This window comes from Myxocyprinus asiaticus, chromosome 3, assembly GCF_019703515.2.
Source record: "Myxocyprinus asiaticus isolate MX2 ecotype Aquarium Trade chromosome 3, UBuf_Myxa_2, whole genome shotgun sequence".
Classification (NCBI taxonomy): Eukaryota; Metazoa; Chordata; class Actinopteri; order Cypriniformes; family Catostomidae; genus Myxocyprinus; species Myxocyprinus asiaticus.
In genome coordinates, this window is record NC_059346.1 from 16,818,657 (window position 1) to 16,840,592 (window position 21,936).

The 21,936-nt window shown below is 42.3% G+C and overlaps 1 protein-coding gene across 2 annotated transcripts in view; it reads left to right on the forward strand.

Moving 5' to 3' along the window:
* Positions 1-21,023, forward strand: part of LOC127419558 (probable ribonuclease ZC3H12B) — a 33,376-nt gene extending 12,353 nt beyond the window's left edge. Inside the window, exons 3-6 of one of the 2 annotated variants that reach the window (XM_051661065.1) lie at positions 5,394-5,533; positions 8,453-8,687; positions 9,611-9,732; positions 14,673-21,023. In XM_051661065.1, coding sequence (XP_051517025.1) covers positions 5,394-5,533; positions 8,453-8,687; positions 9,611-9,732; positions 14,673-16,159 — 1,984 coding nt within the window. In that variant the 3' untranslated portion in view covers positions 16,160-21,023. The remainder of the gene's footprint in view (positions 1-5,393; positions 5,534-8,452; positions 8,688-9,610; positions 9,733-14,672) is intronic. The other variant, XM_051661074.1, reaches the window with a different exon arrangement.
* The last annotated feature ends 913 nt before the right edge of the window (positions 21,024-21,936 follow it).

The following is a 21,936-nucleotide window of genomic DNA, read 5'->3' on the forward strand; positions in this document are numbered from 1 at the left end:
TCTTCACTGTATGATTATAATACATTAATACTTTTTAAAGCTACTAAAGTAATTCAGTCAAGAGCAGAGAGTGTTTTCTTGTTTTCTTGTTATGGTTGTTTGATTATTATAATACACACTAGACAGCAGCAGGTCTATTAGCTTACATTTATACTTACAAGTCCGACATTTTAATACAAATCCGTATCCTTTTTTTCTCCGCTGTTTACGATCACTTTAGACATCACTCTCTGTGTTTACATGAATACCTCACCAAGACGGGCATTTTGGCAGAATTTTGAATGTTTTTGACTGTTCAGGTGCGCATTAGCGTGAACATTTTCGGAACACGCATGTTCAGCACACACACATATGCCGCCTGTCAATCAAACAGGGTGCAGCTGTTACTAGATCGATAGCGAATTATAAAATTATGTGCTCTGGATTACTTTCAACAGCAGAATTTTCTAATGAGTGACACAGGCCTAGGCTATCACAAATAATGCTTTAATCAGTCTGCTTGTCCGGTCAGGCAGGTAAAATTCTCTTTCACTTGCCCCTTCAAAAATCCACTTGTCCAGGACTAGGGTTAATGTTGAGCCCTGATTAAATATTGTATTCAGCATTCTCCGATAACATTTTTGTATAGCTCCTAAATTGAATGTACCTTGTTTTAAAGGAGTTTTAGATATTATTGTGGAAAACAAGCAAAAAAAAAAGACTAATCAAAAACGTATTTTGTTTCAGTGTATAATGGGCTAAGACTACACTCTCTAACCTTTATGTTCACTTCGATCCATTTTTAACTCACAAAAAACAAACGTTCTCTTAATAGAGCTGTGTATCGCCAATTTTCTTAATGATAAAATACACACAGTGAACGTGACACATATATTATGATTCACTACATTATAATCTAGCTGCAGCAAACACATGCGAGTGACGAGCGTCCCTGCGCCAGAGTTTGCATCAGCCGGGAGAAGATTCAATCTCTTCCCCGGTCATTTCACGCAACTCATAGGTGCGGCACTGAACCGCACAGAGAAATGCCAGTTTCGGAGATTATTTTCATAACCCATTTCCTTATTATTTGAACTTTTATAAAGGATGCTTTAAAGATATAATGCCTTGGTGTTTCATTGTGAAACTGAATGCGGCACAATAATAATTTTATCTTGATTATTTTGTTTTCAAAATCGTTGTAAGCCAAAATTGTAATTGAAAATAAAATTCGATTAATCGCCCAGCCCTAGTCTAAAATGTATATTTCCTATTGACACACCAAAGCTGAAGATGTACGTAAATAACCATCTTAAGACAAATGTTTTTGTGAAAGATCTTAGGTGCCTAAAACTTTTGTACAGTACTGTGTATACAGACCAAGGGTTTTATCGTTAGCGAAAACTGAAAATATATTTTCGTCAACTAAAATAAAAGTCTGTGAAAAAAAGAAAACTAAACTGAAACTATGAACTATGAAATAGAATTATGGAGAAAAAGACTGTAAGTGTTTGAATATGTATAACCAATTCAGGATGGTCTGATTTAATTAATTGGACCATTGGTATATTCCTGCTAAATAAAACCCAACAAAATTAGACAGGAAGGGGCCATCTAATCAACATGTATTAAAATATCCAACCAAAGTTAATTTTTTGTGTGGCATTTAAAGCTACACTATGTTTTTTTTTTAAATAACAAAATGTTATTAATGAACCATCAACTACAAATTTGTCACATGTAAATGTTACCATCTTGTCTTCCAATAAAAAAAATAAAAATAAAAAAAATGTTATTTATGAGAGAGTGCAACAAAAATCCATCTTCCAAACCATGTCTTTACCCAATAAACCTAAAATAATGATTTATATTGAGCTGTCAGGACGGATTTCGCGGGAAATTGCATATGTCATTTGCCTGTGCGTGTTGACACCATATCCGTACACAGAGAAAATGAACTCCTGCTATTGTAGTGCGTGAATGGTGTGGGAGTAACGTGAAGCTGAAATTTTGTCACAACTAACGAGAAAAGTTTACCATGGATTATTCAAAATGGCAAACCTCCGGGGAATCACCGGTTGTAAAAACAAAGAAACCCAGAACAGAGCAGAGTCTACAAGCAAAAAGGGAAAGCGACAGTTCGTAATAAAACCCAAATCAATATCGGCTTGGCTTTTCAGAGGTGGCGACAACTCTGAGATCTGAAAGGATTTAAAAGCGACCCAGAGATGGCTTTTTTCTTACTCAACAGGTAAGATATTTAATTGACATGGTTTATGTATAGTTGTGTAATCTAGGGATGTGCACTATGACTAATTTGACTGTCGTTTAAATGGAAGTTTTGTAACCGACTAGTCGACTAGTCTAAAGAGAATCCAACCTTCAGAAAACAGTAAAAAAAAAAAAAGTGTTTATGTGACCCATTTAAAATACTTAATCTATTCCAAATCCGATGCTAAATTCCACTGAAAAGGGGCATTTATCTGCGACATGCTCGTCTTGAATTATGATCATTGTACATTAAATATACAACATGGCACGCATTCACTGAATCAACCTTAGCGAATATTTAACAGACATTTTTATTGAAAACAATTGAATGAATAGTGCAGGATCAATGGAACAACCATTATAAGCCTGTTCTAAATGGAAATCACCATTGTTGAAAATAATTAACAGGTAGACTAAGCCAAATCCATGAGAGAGAAAAAAATGCACTGAAAAGTTGCACGTATTTCACGACGTGCAGTCATGCATTAGCCATTGATCTAATATGACAGCTGTTCGGTAAAGAACGTCAACCAATAACAGTTACGATGTTAAAAAAAAAAAAAAAAAAAAAAAAAAAAGTAGCTATAGGATAGGAAAAATAGGCCTGTGATGTATCCTACAATAAACCTAATGTATTCTAAACATGACGTGCACACAGAATAAAAGATAGTTTAACACGTTAAGCAGTCGGCACCTTGTTGAAAATAGCCTTCTTAATCAGCAGATTAAAAAATGGCATACCTACTCTGAAACAGTTATTTTCTAGGCTACTTACTCAAAAGCATAATTTTTTGGATGAGCAAAATTAACCCTGTCGACATGGTCTGGTGAAAGACGGGACTTGGCTCACCTGAGGCGGCTATCTTGCGCTTGAAAAAGCCTGCTCAGCGGACAAAGTACAAGCATGCACAGATTTAAAGAAGGCTCAAATGTGAAAACATCCATAGGGACTTTCAAATGTTTGGAAAGCCGATTCCCACACCACCGAAGTGATTTCATTACTACTTTGCTGAGTTTGCTTGTCTAGCGAGAGGACATTTTCCTGCGCGCACCGTGAGTGAGAGAGGGAAGAAGCACGCGCAGCCTGTGGTGAATTTAAACTCTGTATCTGCTCCAGATATCCTCTTTTTTAAATAATATTTGTATTATTAATTCTATTTAAAATATGTAACATTAATATGACAGTAATTTAAGTGCAGCCTCTGTAAAAATATAAAGCCAAACGTAAATGTGTAAAAATGATGATCAGTTTAATGGGGGGAATATTAACCGACTAATAATTCCAGTGTTGACTAGCAGCATCAGAACTGTTTAGTCGACTAGTCGACTAGTCTCGCACATCCCTAGTGTAATCACACACACGTCTGTGTGTGTGTAGTGAAATACAATAATTATACTGTAATCGGTGCAGAACTTTTCACTTGCTTGCACGCATGTGTATTTTTCTTTATAATGGCAATAATGTATATAAATAAATCCTTTAGTCCTAGGCTTGCCAAGGACATGTGAGTCTTGAAATGATGTTGACCACTGGTTGGTAAAAATGACAATCTATAAATTAGGTACTGCCGTGGTCTATTTGGCCAGAATATCATGCAGTTATAAAAAGACTAGCAATCGTTATGTCTAATGTTAACGAACGCTGCCTAATTTTGTAACGTCATTTATTTCAAAACATCAATGTTTCCAACAAATCAAAACAACAGCATAAGATATGGCACTTATCTGCTCAGATGACATGTTTTTGGATATCCGTCTTTTCCTTTCTTTCGGTATTGATTTGTCCATTCAATAAGATGTCCTGTATCCATGTGTACACCGGTGCCTCGAACCACATTCATCCGTGTAGAGGAGCAGAGCCGAAGCACAACTTGCGTCATTACCAAAACAATGTTCTTCCGCAAGATGCATGCAGTTTTATTTTTTAACTGCTAGAGGGCCAAAAGTTACCATATTGTAGCATTAAGGTTGAGTTAATCTGAAATCAACAACACCACAATTATAAAACACCATGCAGCAATGTGGCAACTCATGCAAGTAATGGTGCAGCAGTCCCTGTGAAATATTGACATGAATAGAACATGAAAGAAATTATCTACATTAGACACAAACAAACTCTAGAATATATTTCAGAGATTATATTTCCATGAACCTTCGTAAAACCATGTGAGGCTGACACTAGATCATCGTAGATACAGTACATGTTGCTGAATAATTAATGCCCCAGAGATGCCAGAGTTATGGTAGTTAGAATTTACTGCTAAAAGTAGCAGCAATGGCACATTTATTCCACCATCGGGCCAAACTGTCCTGAGCATGGTAATACTGTATGTGATCATCCTCCATAGCGCACTCACTCAAATGTTTACCTCTGACACCATCACCAACTGACGTATTTGTTAGGTACATTCTAATCCCATTGTCTCAGCACCACAGTGGGAAAAGAAACCACAACCGTGCCAACTGGCCCTGATTGGCACGGTTTCGCATCGAGAACCGTTCGGTCTGATTGTGGCAAAGTGGCTAAAGAGTACATTGTTGGTAGTATTTTTCTAGTTATGCCTAGCTCAAAAATACTTTATTAGCTGAAAATAGCCTCTTTTTTTTTTTTGTTAGCGTTATCGGTATAAAGTTATCTCTAAAAATCTTTATCCTGTAAACACAAATGGCTGGAAATGCAATGGAAATTGTATAAGTGACAAAACTAAAACTAATATTGAAACTAAATAAATACTAAAAAAAACAAAAAAAAAAATCTTCCAAAAATACAAATGAATTAAAAACTTGTTTATGCATTATTAAAACTAACTTATACTAAACAAATTGAAAACTAAAATACAAAATTTAAAAAAGCTAAACTGCTGAAATTTCAATCAAAACTATTGTAACTCTGCTCTGGACTGATACCTCAAAGATGAGAGGCTTAGTCACAGTTGCAGGAAAGCTTTGAACTAGGGAGACAAAACAAATCCTCTCACTATTGTTGTTTTCATCTGAAACTTTAGTTGTTACAGTGTGTTTTTTGTGAAATTATCTTGACGTTCCTGTTTTAAAATGCTCTTAGTATTGTGTAATGTCCAATCATTGAGTGAACGAGTGTGAGTGCATCTGTGTAATTTGATGTTGGTAATATTATTTTGTAGCCATGGAAACAAAGAGGTGTTCTCATGTCTGGGCATCCAACTGGCTGTGGATTGGTTCCTGGAGAAAGGCCACAAAGACATCACAGTCTTCGTCCCAGCATGGAGGAAAGAACAGTCAAGACCTGACGCACCAATCAAAGGTACCACAGGAGCATGAGAGAGAAAGAATCTGCAGGAAATTATGTTCCTGTAGCAAGTTTCCTGTTCCCAAAAGTAAGAGTGTGGCTCTGCTCACAATCCTAGTGATCTGCCTACCTAGGAGGCATTTAAAGGCACCAATGCAAGGGCTATTCCAAAAGGTAGACAGTATAATTATACTTCTAAGGAATTATCCTGCTAAGGTGACATCTTTTAGCCTTATTCTAAGGCAGCATTACATGTACAGTTGTGCCCAAAAGTTTGCATACCTTTGGAGAATTGGTAATATATGTACCATTTTTAAAGAAAACATGAGTGAGCAGGCAAAACACATTTCTTTTATTTCTTATGGGATTCATATTCAACTGTAGGTTATAACAGAATGGCACAATCATAAAACAAAACATGGCAACAAAGAAAAAAATGAAATGACCCCTGTTCAAAAGTCTGCATACCCTTAGTTCTTAATACTGTGTATTGCCCCCTTTAGCATCAATGACAATGTGCAGTCTTTTGTAATAGTTGTCTATGAGGCCCCAAATTCTTGCAGGTAGTATAGCTGCCCATTCGTCTTGGCAAAATGCCTCCATGCAAAGTCTTTAGTCATCTTGCATGAACCGCACGTTTGAGATCTCCCCAGAGTGGCTCGATGATATTAAGGTCAGGAGACTGTGATGGCCACTCCAGAACCTTCACCTTTTTCTGCTGTAACCACTGGAGGGTCAACTTGGCCTTGTGCTTAGGGTCATTGTCATGCTGGAAAGAGTGTCCTATGCGCAGCTTTTGTGCAGAAGAATGCAAATTGTCTGCCAGTATTTTCTGATAACATGCTGCATTCATCTTGCCATCAATTTTCACAAGATTCCCCGTACCTTTAGAGCTCACATCCCCCAAAACATCAGTGAGCCACCACCATGCTTCACAGTGGGGATGGTATTCTTTTCACTATAAGCCTTGTTGACCCCTCTCCAAACATAGCACTTATGGTTGTGACCATAAAGCTCTATTTTGGTCTCGTCACTCCAAATTACAGTGTGCCAGAAGCTTAGAGGCGTGTCAAGGTGTTGTTGGGCATATTGTAACCGGGCTTTTTTGTGGCATTGGTGTAGTAAAGGCTTCTTTCTGGCAACTCGACCATGCAGCTCATTTTTGTTCAAGTATTGTCGTATTGTGCTCCTTGAAACAACCACACCATCTTTTTCCAGAGCAGCATGTATTTCTCCTGAGGTTACCTGTGGGTTTTTCTTTGTATCCCGAACAATTCTTCTGGCAGTTGTGGCTGAAATTTTTCTTGGTCTACCTGACCTTGGCTTTGTATCAAGAGATCCACGAATTTTCCACTTCTTAATAAGTGATTGAACAGCACTGACTGGTATTTTTAAGGCTTTGGATATCTTTTTATATCCTTTTCCATCTTTATATAGTTCCATTACCTTATTACACAGGTCTTTTGACAGTTCTTTTCTGCTCCCCATGGCTCAGTATCTAGCCTGCTTAGTGCATCCACGTGAGAGCTAACAAACTCATTGACTATTTATACACAGACACTAATTGCAATTTAAAAAGCCACAGGTGTGGGAAATTAACCTTTAATTGCCATTTAAACCTGTGTGTGTCACCTTGTGTGTCTGTAACAAGGCCAAACATTCAATGGTATGTAAACTTTTGATCAGGGCCATTTGGGTGATTTCTGTTATCATTATAATTTAAAAAGGAGCCAAACAACTATGTGATAATAAATGGCTTCAAATGATCACTATCCTTAAATAAAAGACAGTTTTTTTTGCATGATCAGTCATATTTTCAAAATCAATGCCAAAATTTCAAAATTTCTGCCCGGGTTTGCAAACTTTTGAGCACAACTGTATCCTTCATGGAGAAGTTAATGCCATAATGCATTGCGATGAGCCAAGTAAAAATGCAAGATTGTATTGTCCATGGCCAGGTCTTAGGGGTGTCTAGGAGGGGGTATTTCCCCACCCAGTAACTTTTGATGCCCCCCATTCTGGTCCGACAGCAAAACGATAAACCCTTTTGCCCACCATAAAGGTAAAAATCCATCCTAGTAACGGCCCAGGTATTATCGACTATATTTTATTTTATATTGATTATATATCAATTACATTATAAATATGCATTCTAAATATAATTGTAATTTATTGAATAACAGTTAAATCTAATAAAAAATGACTAATTTACCCAGTATTTCTGTGCTGTGTATTTTTTTCAACATTAGAGTATTGCATAGTTAGCTTAGCAACATGCCAACACCAAACTCTAAACTGTGCTTTGTGAGGAGTGCTATTTGCATGACGCACAGAGTTGCTGCCTATGTAGAGCATTTCAAATCGGTCATTTATGACCTAACAATTTCGGTTAGGATGCTGCCTTAGGCCACATCCAAACGAATACATTCTCCATTTCCTAACAACAAAACTTTCCAAAATATTCAGTACTAGAGAGCATTTTCAAAAGTCTCAGTTTACGGTAGTGGAAAATGTCATTCCAGTGTGGATGAGATGTGTAAATGTTGCAAAAGCAATGTGTTTTCAACTTCAGATGTATTAGTGTGGGCGTGGCCTTAGAGGTAGCAGCCTATGTAGGCAGTAGATAGCAAGGCAGTTCAGTAGGTTTTGGAACCGAGCCAAAATGTATGTGGTTATATGCTGATATAGCTAGGTGAAATTCTCTAAAAGAGTGAACAGCCTCAAAATATTTAATCTCTCATAGATCCAGTGAACCTCTGTTTCATTGTTGGCGTGTGTGTTACCATATAGAGCATGTGTGTATGAACTCCTCTGAGGAGCTACCATGTGTCCAGTGAGATCGGCCATCTGTGCTGCAATGTGTATACAAGTTTGCACATGTCTGTGTGTGAGGTCACAGGAAGTGATGATGTGTGATGTCACCCTTATCCTCAGATCAGGAGATCCTGCGAAAGTTAGAGAAGGAGAAAATCCTCGTATTCACTCCATCTCGCAGAGTCCAGGGCAGACGAGTGGTGTGCTACGACGACCGCTTTATCGTCAAGCTGGCCTGCGACTCCGACGGAATCATTGTGTCCAACGACAACTACAGAGACCTGCAGAATGAGAAACCAGAGTGGAAGAAATTTATAGAGGAACGACTCCTCATGTACAGCTTCGTCAATGACAAGTATGCTCACACATAGTTACCGTGGTGACAGGGTTTCTCTCTTTCACTCATTTGTGTCTTCTGCTGTCCACCCTCGCACCCGTATGGTGTTCCTTTCTCATTCTTTTGCTTTCTCTCACTTGTTTCAACTCTAAACAAGTCACTGTTTCTGTTCTGTAAATAAGATTTAAGTAATTTCTTTATTGTTTAGTTTTGATTTCCAGTGTTGAGGAATGAGCACTCCATAGTTTTTATCAGTCAAGATTAGGGATGGGTAACAATGATCGATTAGTCATCTAACAACCGACTACAAGTATGTAGTGAGGCCAACTAGTTCTTTCTATCTATCTATCTATCTATCTATCATTCACTCACCCTCATGTCATTCCAAAACCGTAAGACTTTCTTCCACAGAACATAAAAGGAAATGTTAGGCAGAAAGTTATTCTCAGTCACCACTCACTTCTATTGCATCTTTTTTTTTTTTACATACAGTACATTGTAAGTGAATGGTGACTGAAGATAACATTCTGCCTAACATCTTTTTTGTGTTCCAAAGAAGAAAGAAAGCCATATGGGTTTGAAACACCATGAGGGTGAATAAATTATGATAGATTTGCATTTTTGGGTGAATTAACCCTGAAAGACTGATTAGTTGAGAAACAGATCAAAATTTAAGTCCTTTTTTTACTCTAAAATCTCCACTTTCACTTTTACATCTGAATGCCACATGTGGTGCCTGTTTAGTTTCACTTTCACATCTGAAAGTGAAAGTGGAGATTTAGAGTAACCCACACCTATCATATTGCTTCTGAAGATATGGATTTAACCACTGGAATCATTTGGATTACTTTGCTTACCTGCAGTGTTGCTTTAACAACTGCCACTCTAATGATCTTACAGTTTTGCTTACCTGCATTTGTCTGTTTAATATGTTTTTATAGATTTATGCCTCCCGATGATCCTTTAGGCAGACACGGACCCAGTCTCGAAAATTTTCTTCGTAAACGGCCAGTGGTTCCAGAGCACAAGAAGCAGCCATGTCCATATGGTCAGTACAGCAAAAGTAGGAAATTCATTTATATCTTTTTTCAGAATCATAATGCATGTTAAAAATATCCACATGTTTGTCTTGATTATTGTAATATGACCTCAAATAAATCCACAGTTCCCTATCTGTCACTCACTCGACGTTGTGTCGATGTAGTGACACTAGGGGTCACTCTTGGGAGCCTGAGACACCTCTGGTCTTTGATAAAAGGCCAATGAAAATTGGCGAGTGGTATTTGCATGCCACTCCCCCGGACATACGGGTATAAAAGGAGCTGGTATGCAACCACTCATTCAGATTTTCTCTTCGGAGCCAAGCGGTCATGCTCACTGAGCTGAATACTACTGTTCATTCACCTCTGCTGGATCTGACGGTGCATTTCTGCAGGTTCTCCCCCCTCTGCACTGGTGCACTGCAGAGAATGCCCCTGGGTGCTTCGGCAGAAATAAAAGAGTATATTTTTCTAAAAGAGTATATTTCTTTAAAAGAGCGGCACACACGGAACGTCTTTTTAAAGACGCGTCTTTTTAAAGATGCTTTTCCGATTGTGTGTTATTCCTGGTTGCGCTCGTTATCTCTCGCCTTCTGACGGTCACGATCACTGTCTTTCGTGTCTGGGCACTGCTCACGTGGAGACAGCGTTCGTGGATGGTCATGTTCTCATTGCGGGAATATGCCCATGGCAACGTTGCGGTCGCGGCTCACCTTCGTAAGAAAGCAAGCCACCCCAGAGGCTCCCGCCTTTCACCCACGGCTATAAGGCCAGCGCGGCTAGCACTGGGGGCAATTTGGGGACCCCAATGGGACCACCTCCGGCGGGTATTCCCCCACAGACCTCCCATTCCCCAGTACGATCGTCTGCCCCGATCGGGCTTCTGGATGAGTCCGCCGGCTCGTCTCACGGCGAGTCTGACCTCTTATTCGGAGCCCGCGAAAGTGATGAGCTCTCGAGCGCAGCATCGGAGAGCGGGCTCGTCCAGTCGGAAGCCTCAGCTGGGCTCCTCCCTTCGGGGTTGATTGCCCAGTCACAGGCTGATGCGGAGATGACGACATGCTTTCCCGGGCAGCCGCGAGCGTCGGCTAGAGTGGAACTCACTGCTCTTCCCTGAACCCTCGTGGCTTGGTGATTGGTTCCTGGGCTCGCGGCGCCGCTCAAAGCCACACCCCGCCCCCATTCCTTTCATCCCAGAAATGCATGAAGAGCTGACAAGGTCGCGGGAGGCACTTTTTACTGCCCGGTCCCGATCTTTTCAGCTTCCCCACCCTCACTACCCTCGATGGTGGGGCGGCCAAGGGCTATTCGGCAATCCCCCGGTGGATAAAGGCGCTCGCGGTGCACCTATGCCCACAGAGTGCCGCCACCTGGCACGGGTGCCCAAAGCCCCCGTCCAAGGCCTGTAGGTTTACGTCATCTTACGCCAAGGCCTACGATACCGCTGGACAAGCCGCCTCCGCCCTGCACGCCATGGCTCTCCTGCAAGTCCGCCAAGGTGCTAAAGGAACTGCACGAGGGTAGTTCCGCCCCGGGATTGATGCAGGAACTGCGCTCGGCGACCGACCTCACTCTCCGAGCGACGGAGGTCACGGTGCGGTCTCTCGGGCGGACGATGGCCACACTAGTGGTCCAGGAGCGCTACCTTTGGCTCAACCTGGTCGAGATGGGTGAGGCCGACAAGACACGATTCCTTGCTCCCCCCATTTCCCAGGCGGGCCTATTTGGCGACACCGTCGAGGACTTTGCCCAGCAGTTTTCAGTGGTAGAGCAGTAGATGGATGCTAGCCGGCATACCCTGCCCCGGCGTGGCTCAAGATCCCGCACCCCGTCTACTCATCGCCAAGGGCATCCCCCAGCGGTGACTGCACCGGCCCTGCCGCAGCCCGCCCCTTCGGCCCGGCCCCGCCGTGAAGCCCACCGCAGGAAGCAGACGCCACCCATCTCGCGGCCGCCCAGAACCCGTGAAAGGCTTCAAAGCGCCCTTGAGACGGGCAACCCAGGGACAACGAAACCCGCTGCTCTGGAGCTGGTAAGCAGATCTCCATCTTTTTGTTACCATTTGCATTTAATTGCACTGCATGCCCAAGTGGCTGCAGTACTCAAGAGCTCAGCAAGAGCGGTTTCCTTGTTCCCTGGGTCATGTATCCGGTGTGCATCACGACCACCGTCCACCACTCTATTTGGCAGGTTTGGCACTCCAGCGGCGGTCTCCCGCCCCTGAGCGCCCAGCTGTGGCACAAATCCACCCCCGATGTGACAGTCTCCACGGGTCACGAGGACAGGCCTCTTCCTCCCCCATCCCAGGCTGTTCTGGGGGTGGTCACAAGGAGCCAGGTAAGTGCTTCGATGTCCTTAGACTCAGCACGGCCACGATGTGGTGTGGCACCTCGAGCTCCGCCCCGCCGCGAGTCCCCACCTGCCGGTACGTCCGATGACGTTGTCCCTTTGGTCCCCCTTGCGCGGAACTTGGATGCATGGCTTGCGCTTTCCAATCCGTCGTGAGGGCTGGTCCGGACCGTCCGACTCGGCTGCGCGATTCACTTCACCGGGCGTCCGCCCAGGTTCAGCGGTGTCCACTTCACCTTGGTGAAAGACAAAAACGCTGCTACCTTGCGCGGAGATCGCTACCCTCCTACGGAAGGGCGCGATAGAACCTGTCCCTCCAGCCGAGATGAAGAAGGGGTTTTTCAGCCCCTACTTCATCGTACCGAAAAAAGGCGGTAGGTTGCGTCCAATCTTGGACCTGTGAGTTCTGAACTAGGCTTTACACAGACTCCCGTTCAAGATACTGACTCAAAAACGCATTCTGGCGAGCGTCCGGCATCAAGATTGGTTCGCGGCGGTAGACCTGAAGGATGCGTACTTCACGTCTCGATCCTTCCTCGACACAGACCCTTCCTGCGGTTTGCGTCTGAGAGTCAGGCGTATCAGTACAATGTCCTCCCTTTCGGCCTGTCCCTGTCTCCTCGCCTCTTTACGAAGGTCGCAGAGGCTGCCCTTACCCCGTTAAGGGAGGTGGGCATTCGTGTTCTCAACTATCTCGACGACTGGCTAATCTTAGCTCATTCACGAGACATGTTGTGCACACACAGGGACCTGGTGCTCTCACACCTCAGCCGACTAGGGCTTTGGGTCAACTAGGAAAAGAGCAAGCTCCTCCCGGTTCAGAGCATCTCTTTTCTCAGTTTGGAGTTGGACTCAGTCTCCTTGATGGCGCACCTTACGAACGAGCGCGCCCAGTCGGTGCTGACCTGTTTGAAGGCATTCAAACAGAAAACAGCTGTTCCACTGAAACTTTTTCAAGGCTCCTGGGGCATACGGCATCCTCGGCGGTGGCCACCCCACTCTGGTTGATGCATATGAGGCTGCTTCAGCACTGGCTCCAGACTTGTATCCTGAGATGGGCATGGCGCCATGGGACACGTCGCGTGGTCATCACGCCGGTCTGTCACTGTCTTTTCAGCCCTTGGACCGATCTCTCGTTTCTACGGGCAGGTGTTCCTCTGGAACTGGTCTCCAGGCGCGTCGTGGTCATGACAGATGCCTCCAAAACGGGTTGGGGCGCTGTTTGCAATGGGCACGCAGCCGCCGGCCCCTGGACGGGTCCGCGACTGCATTGGCACATCAACTGCCTCGAGTTGTTGGCAATTCTGCTCGCCCTGCGGAGGTTTCGGCTGTTGATCCAGGGCAAGCACGTGTTAGTTCAGACAGACAACAGGACAACAGTAGCATATGTCAACCGCCAAGGCGGTTTGCGCTTTCGTTGTATGTCACAACTCGCCCGCCGTCTCCTCCTCTGGAGTCAGCAGCACTTCAAGTCGCTACAAGCCACTCACATCCCGGGCAACCTCAACACTACAGCGGACGCACTGTCATGACAGGTTACCCTCAGGGGAGAGTGGAGACTCCACCCTCAGGTGGTCCAGCTGATTTGGAATCGATTCGACAGGCACAGGTGCACCTGTTCACCTCCCAAGAATCCTCCCCACTGGGGAGGCTACGTGTCACTGGTGCGCTGGCTATGAGGCACACAGCAGTCTGCCCACCACACACCGCCAGTTCACGTAACACAGTTCAGCCAGTTGTGGCGTTTCGTATAGGGACCTCTAGTGTCACTACATCAACACAACATTGACACAACGTCGAGTGAATGACAGATAGGGAACGTCATGGTTACTGGTGTAACCTCTGTTCCCTGATGGAGGGAACGAGACGTTGTGTCCCTCCTGCCACAACGCTGAACTACCCGCTGAAATGGCCGGACCTTATATCGGCTCCTCAGCTTAAAACCTGAATGAGTGGTTGCATACCAGCTCCTTTTATACCCGTATGTCCGGGGGAGTGGCATGCAAATACCACTCGCCAATTTTCATTGGCCTTTTTTATCAAAGACCAGAGGTGTCTCGGGCTCCCAAGAGTGACCCCTAGTGTCACTACATCGACACAACGTCTCGTTCCCTCCATCAGGGAATGGAGGTTACACCAGTAACCATGTCGTTTTTTCACTGTCAAGCACTGGCCTTTCTTGTTGGATATTTGAAAATACAGTGGGTTCCAAAAGACTGAGACCATATTGAAAATATGGGGTTTAAAATCTACTTAAAATCTGAAAATAAACAAAGTTTTAGAATTTTTAACATTTTTAAACAAAGAATCAAAATATTTAAAGGTGCAGTAAGCGATTTTAGCCGTTCTGGAATTTCAAGAGCCAAGCGAATTAGCTTAGCCATGCTCTCTTCTTTCCAAATTGTTTTAAATTTAATCTTTCACTTAAATTGTAATGCTGAAAATAGTATGTTATGAAATAAATATATTTTAAATAAGAATAAAAAACTAAATAGAAGCAGACTTTTGAACCCCACTATTAGTATATTGTGATTTTTACAAATATATCTGCTAAAATTTTAGAAAGGACTAAAGTAACATTTTATCTTCACCACCACTATTGTTTTTAACACAGGTAAGAAGTGCACATACGGTCATAAGTGCAAGTACTACCACCCAGAGAGAGCCAATCAACCACAACGTGCTGTCGCTGACGAGCTCCGAGCCTTCGCCAAACTGTCCGCCGTAAAGACAATGAGTGAGGGGGCACTTGCGAAATGTGGCACCTCTAGCGCTGTCGCCAAGGGAGACTGTAGCTCGGAGGCAAAGCGAGTGACACCTAAGCGCCAGTCTGACCCCAGTATCCGGTCAGTCGCTTGTGAGCAGGAAGAGAGACTCTGCCCAATGCGGAAGGCCGAGGCAAGTTCTGTACCATCTTTAGTGTCAGCGCTTAGTGTTCCAACCATGCCACTGCCAAAAAGTCACGCAGCGGGCGCTCTGAACACGCGCTCGGCGAGCAGCCCTGTTCCAGGGTCTCTGCACTTTACCCACAGCTCCCTGGAACATGCGGGCAGCGTTCAGTACCCTCCCATCCTGGTCACCAACAGCCAGGGTGCCTCCGTTGCTTACGGTGAGCCATTCCCCAAGTATGACTCTGTGGTGAGCGATCACGGCTACTATTCCATGCTCAGTGACTTTTCCACCATAAGCTTGCAAGACAGTTTTTGCAGTCTGGAGCAGCCAGAGCCCATGGGGGTGGGTGGAGGGGGAGGGTACCCTGGCAGAGCCCCAAGCATGTGCCCAGAGCCTGGCCGAAGCCACTCGTCTGACTCCTTCTCATCTTATAGTGGAGACATGTATCTCAACTCAATGGAGGGCAGCTTAGATGACAGCATGAAAGGGCCACCTACGCAGACACAGTCGCAACCTTCTGCGCAAACACGCCTTCAAGCATTTGCTCACGGTTTTCACCATGAGGCCTTGACACGTGTGCAGAGCTACGGTACGGATGAACCCAAACCAGGACCTCGCAAGCAGTCGTCCGCCCACCTTGCACCCCATTCCCAGCACCCAGTCATTGGAGCTCGATCCAGCTGCCCAGGAGACTACCCTCCCCTCTCCCAGAATGTGTTGCCTTCTGCTAGCCCCGCTCAGCATGGTCGCTCCTTAGGCATGACTCGCATGGACAGTATCTCCGACTCACGGCTCTACGAGAGCAACCCGCTACGGCAACGGCGACCACCTCTTTGCAGAGAGCAGCATGCTAGCTGGGACCCTTTGCCGTGCGGTAACGAATCCTACTGTTATGGAGGCTATGGTTTAACGGGAGGTCTCATGCCTTGCTGCGAGAGGGTGATGGTCCGCAGTATGCCGGAGAAGATGGAGCAGATCTGGAGGTCCCCTTGGGATAGCTTGCCACCTCCTCTGCCAGCCACTCGTGGGCTTGCAGTGGACCCCCAAGAGTGGCATCCTATTCCAGAGCACCAGTTTCAAACATACCGAAACCTCTGCAACATCTTCCCGGCGTACGTGGTCCATTCAGTCATGGAGAAGAACCCTCACATGACCGATCCCCAGCAGCTGGCTGCCGTCATCGTCACGAAATTACGCTCTTGCCACTAAGCACATCCCAGAGAGCTGCTAACACAAACACACAATAAATAGATATCTAAGTGAATGAGAAATGCTTGGCCGTCTCGTATTTTTGTTTTGGCTCTGAAGAAACGCCATCCCCATGCTAAATTATGTTTGGCTCTGGATTGGACAGGCAAAATATTCCTTGTTTCCTTGATTCTTCCATTGGTTGTGATATCTGTCAAGGCAAAAGGAAGCCTGAATCTTGTACCTGGATCAAGGTGTATATCCTAAGTAAGATTCCTTAAAAAGCTTTGGTAAAATATAAAAAAAAACTGTTCTGCTCCTGAGAAGGGCTGAAATGTCAAAAATGTTTTTGAGGTTTAAAGGGATAGTTCACCCCAAAATGAAAATTCTGTCATCATTTATTCACCCATTATGTTGTTCCAAACCCCAATTACTTTATTTCTTCCTTAGAACACAAAAAGAGATGTTACATACAATGTTAGGCAGAATGTTAGCCTCAGTCACCATTCACTTTCATTGTATGTTAATACAATGAATATTAATGGTGACTGAGGCTAACATTCTGTCTGACATTTCTTTTTGTGTTCCATGGAAAAAAGAAAGTCATATGGGTTTGGAACAACATGAAGGTGAGCAAACGGTGACATAATTTTCATTTTTATGTGAACTATCCCTCTAAGATGGCCTGTACAATCCTTGCTCATCATAATTGAGAAAGAAGATGCTGCTTGCCAGTTAGATGGCAGATCTTGAGAATGTGTTATTTTGCAGGTAATGATAACATTTATCCTTTGAAAATGAGTTAAATGAGAGAAATCTCTTTGGTAAACTGATCAGAAATGATCCTGCACAATATGAATAGTATTGTGTGTGTATATGTGTATTCACTTGCATTTGCGTGTATATATTACGTGAAGCTGTTGTGTGTGGTTTTATGTGTGTGTGTGCGTGATGACCTGTGTGATTTTAGAAAAAGGAATGAACGCTTGCATACCTCAAAGCATGAACTTTGAACTTTTATGGCCTTATATCGGAGTGACCTCACCACACGTTAATGAGAATAGTGCTTAATAGTTGTGGAGGTCGCTATTTTGCATTTATTTTATTACAGTGAGCACTAAAAGTTCTGGAACAAGAGTTTAGATTGAGCAGTGCTGCAGTTCAGACTCAGCCTTGTAATTGACTAAGCTGTAACTGCCAGTTGTGCTATGCTATGTCTGTTCTCATGTACAGACGTGTTTATGAAGCCATTTTAAAAGATTTGACAATGAGCCAAAAAGATAATCAGTGTTGATTTTTCTGATTAAGATGTTTCTGTTTAGAAAGCACTAGTTCGTACTGAGTTGGAGTTATTCAAATGTTTCCTAGATGTTGTTGTTGTATAGAATACAGACAGAATTTAAGGGGATAGTTCACCCAAAAAAACATAAAAACAAATTCTGTCATAATTTACTTACCCACATGTTGTTTCAAACATGTATGACTTTCTAATGCATACACAAAAATAGATATTTTATTAAATATTTCGGTCCATCTTGTCAATACAATGGCAGCTGATAGGTACTCACTTTAGAAAATCATATCGGTTTGGAACGAAATGAGTGTGAGTAAATGATAACATAATTTTAATTTTTGAGTGATTTATTCCTTTAAGAAAAAAAAAAAAAAAAGATTAGTTAGCATGGGCTTCAGTAAACCCAGACAGCATGTTAGCATTATGCCTGACAGAGAATACCACTCACAAGTGGCTCACTAGTAAATAACTATGTTTGAGTATTCAAAAACTGGGGAGAAAAATGTGTCTCTAAGGCAAAATGCTCCTGTGCAGCATCTATTTCCTTATTGGTGCCGAGAGACCGCCCCATTTCATCAGCTCCGCCCTGTAAATTAGCATATCTGGAGGAGAGCGTGAATATTATTGGTCCAGAGATGCTCTGGGTGTTTTAAAAAAAAACAAAAGACTTTAATTACTCCTTCATTTTTTTTCATGAGCACGGGTGTGGCCCCGTGGGGCCCCGTTACTGTTCATGAGAAGGTGTGACACACTGCCTACCTGTCTCTCCATGTGCGACACACACGGAAAACACCAGGCTGTTGTTGGGTTGTTTCTGACATTTGGCTGACAGTTCGCTTGCTGCCTCTCCACCAAGTCCCCCAACTCTGCTTCAACTCTGGACTCAAAGCCTGACCTCTCATCTCTCTAATACAAACACCAATGTTTCATATACTTCTTAATTGATTTTGAAGAGGGTTTTCCCAACAGACCATCAATGATATAGCTTTTTTGGATAATACAGGACTGATAAGGGGCTGCTGTAAATTAATATAAAAATTTTTGTTGCTTTGTTTTTTGTCATATTTACCTCTGTTAGGATAGAAACATACTCTCCACATGGATTTAAACACAGATGCAAATGCTTGTCCAACGCATTGAAAGTGCACAGTCCTGTTGCATATGCTAAACGTATTTTTGTGTTACTGTGGCAGTAACAAACCCCAGTACTCAAGAGGGCGATAGAGTTACCTTCAAACACCTGTGCCATTAAATGGGATTTGTTTTTATTCAGGTAGCCAGCTTAAAAAAATGTTTACATGCTATTACTACACCTATAAACATTTGCTCGACAAGATTCTCTGTTTCGCCATGACAGTAGTTAGCCTGAAAGAGAAAACCGACATTACAAAAAGAGTTTACCTTTATGTTCTCTATAGCGCCACTTGTGGCAATGCTAAGAATGCAGTGCATACTTGAGACAGAAGCTCGAAACTGTGTGACCCGACCCAACCCGACCGGTACAGTCAAATTTTAAGCCTGAACTGAAATAATTTACTCTGTATAATTTCTTCTCCATGCAAGTTTTTTTTTTTTTTTTTTTTAATAGGCTGTATTTTATTAAATATATATATTATTAATATAACATTTGTAACAGTAAACCTGAACTTTTTTGCAACCTGAACTTCAGAACGTCGAATCTTTGTGATACATGCGCTAAAAAAGCTAGCAGCTGTGCAACAAATGAAACACGTTACAGGTGTCTCAAGATGCATTCTTTGAAAGTTCTCAGACACACTGTGTCTAAAAAATGTGGTGGTCCTGTGCGAGACGCTGAAAAACAAAAAACAAAACAAAAAACAGCAAGACGTGGCACAACAGTCAGTGATATCTGTCCAGTGCGTTCTGACAAAGAAAAACAATTGAAAAACAGCGCAGATGCACACAAAAATACATTTGTTGTGAACAGCCCTTAATTAGTGTGTTTGCACATCTGTGAGTGAGAGCGTGGGCGTTCAAGGCATGTTAAAATAAAAAAAATATAATTATATATTCAATAAATTTAGCCTATTATATTAAATATATTATCAAAACATTTAAAATAAATATAATAATTAATTTTCTCATTAATTACAGATAAATCCTATTGTTTATAAACATTGCATCGCATGCGCAGTAGTGGTGCCAGAAAGCCAGCAAACTATTTTGTTAGATTTGACGGATTAGACAGCAACTAGCTAGCCCCTTTAAATATGGGCAAAGTCTTTTAAGCAAGTCAGTCCGTTCGGCGGCCATCTTTGGAACGCTCTTGGGCAGGCTGGGCAGCTATTTTTCTATGTAAACAAGTGGCATACAAGTGCAGCTCATCTATCAAAAAACATATTTCAAATCAGTAGTAAAATCTGTCAACAGTGGTATCATAAACTGTGATTCTTTACCCCAGATTACGCAAAAAAACCCTTGATTTTCCCGGCTTGTGTAGCAAATGCGCATGTGCATTTTAGGGTTGATTGACAGGCGATGTCTGTATCTAAAGGTTATTGACTCTTTTACCTGTAAGGCGAGACTTCCTTTCCTACATCCGTTGACTGTTGGGTGTTCCAGTTTCACCCATTCATTTTAATAGAAGTATCACGTGTCTGCTAAATAGTCTCTGATATCGCTAAAAGACAATGTAGAATAAAATTAGACTTGAAGTTCAAAGCTTGCTAGGTTTGGGTATAATATTGCTAGTAACACAGAATCATTAGCTATACTATTATTATAATGATATGAGTTAATATCATACCTGTAATAAAATGTTCGCTGCAAAGGCGTGAGTTGGAAATTATCTCCTCAGTCCAGTCAACTCTGTTGACGGAATCCAACAAAAGTGAAGCCCTTGGTTTTTTCCATCGTGATTTTGACAGCCAACAGCTCAGCACGAAATTTCATTTTGCTTAACCAGAACATTTTAAAGGTAACAGCTAACATTTTGAGGACTGTCGGGTCAGGGCCAATTTTTGTTCCCATTCCACTCTTGGTTTACAGTTCACCCCGGTCTTTTTGCCACCACTTTCGTATGTGACATTGCCAAATTATTGGTCTATACTGGTTTGTCGGGTCCCGTCGGGCTTGGGTCTGGTAGTAGACCTCTAGTTCAGAGACATTTCGGAAAGCTTCAATGGTTGAAATCGAGCTTGCATAGACAGAAGCATTTGCTTTGTTTACATGCTTGTGTAAAGTATGTTTCGGCCTAAACGTGTATTTGATTTAATGAGATGGAAGTGTCTTTAGGGTTAGGTCTTCTTCTCCCCTTCTCCTCTGAACCTAGGAGCAAACTAATTGAAGGATATTGTTTCAAGAGCAGTCTTTTTTTCTTAATGAGTGTAAAATAAGACATTGTTGTCCGCTCCTTATGCTTCTAGGTTTAGATCCCCCTTTACAAGCAGTTGAGCAGCAAGCTACCACACATCAAATGTCCAGAAACGACCTTTTGCTTGTTGATACAAATTGTATCTATTTCTTGATTGTAAAAAATATATTTCTGAGCTGTACAGTATCACTTATACGAGTATATATATATATATATATATATATATATATATATATACATGTATATATACATATATATACATATATATAATAATAATAAAAAAAGAAGCTTAGTTTTGTTTAAAAAAAAAAAAAAAAAAAAAAAAGGATAAAGAAATATAATGCCATATTGTCAGTGATACCGTGTGTCACTTGAGTAGCCCATAGAGATGGCTTATTTCCTGCCGGGCAGACCACTACAGACAAGGATCTCTTCTCTATCTCTTTCTCTCTTTGTTGCTATCTCCGTCCTCCCTTATCTCCTTCATTTTTACATGCCTTGATATGTAATATGCTACATGCAGATTGAAGGCATCTGTTTCTAGAGTTTTGGAAAGTGAAAGTTTATCTCAATGGTGATGAACTGCCTTTCTGTTTGACTGGAGGATTTTAGGGCATGGACTTATATAATTTACTCTGTCTCTCTCTGTTAAAGGTATAGATTCAGGAGAGACATTCTGACAGTATCAGTGTACTCCTAATATATTTTTTCTCTTTGTAAATATTAAAATAATGTTAAACCTCTTAAATTTGCACAGTATTAGTGCATTTCACATACATAAAGACACTCTACAATCTAAATCTACCAGCTTTTACGAACAGGATCACTCTCATACACACAAACAGACTCAAATAGACTCAATGGGTTGCCTTGACAACCACAGTCAGCTTAGGTGATCACATGCTATCATTAGTATTGATATAACTAATGTACATTTTTGACTGTTGTGCGTGCACTAATGTGAATTTATGGTAAATTCACAGCTGTTTCACCTGTAAAAGTTTACCCTCTACAGATACATCTACAGACATGGAGGTGCCATTGCAGGTTAATGATGACTTAAGTTTGATGGTATTTGCACAATATTGTTAAAAAAACATTTTTATTTAGCAAATGAGCAAGTGAGTTTGATTAACTTGAAGTTGACAGCATATGCACACATGTGCTCTC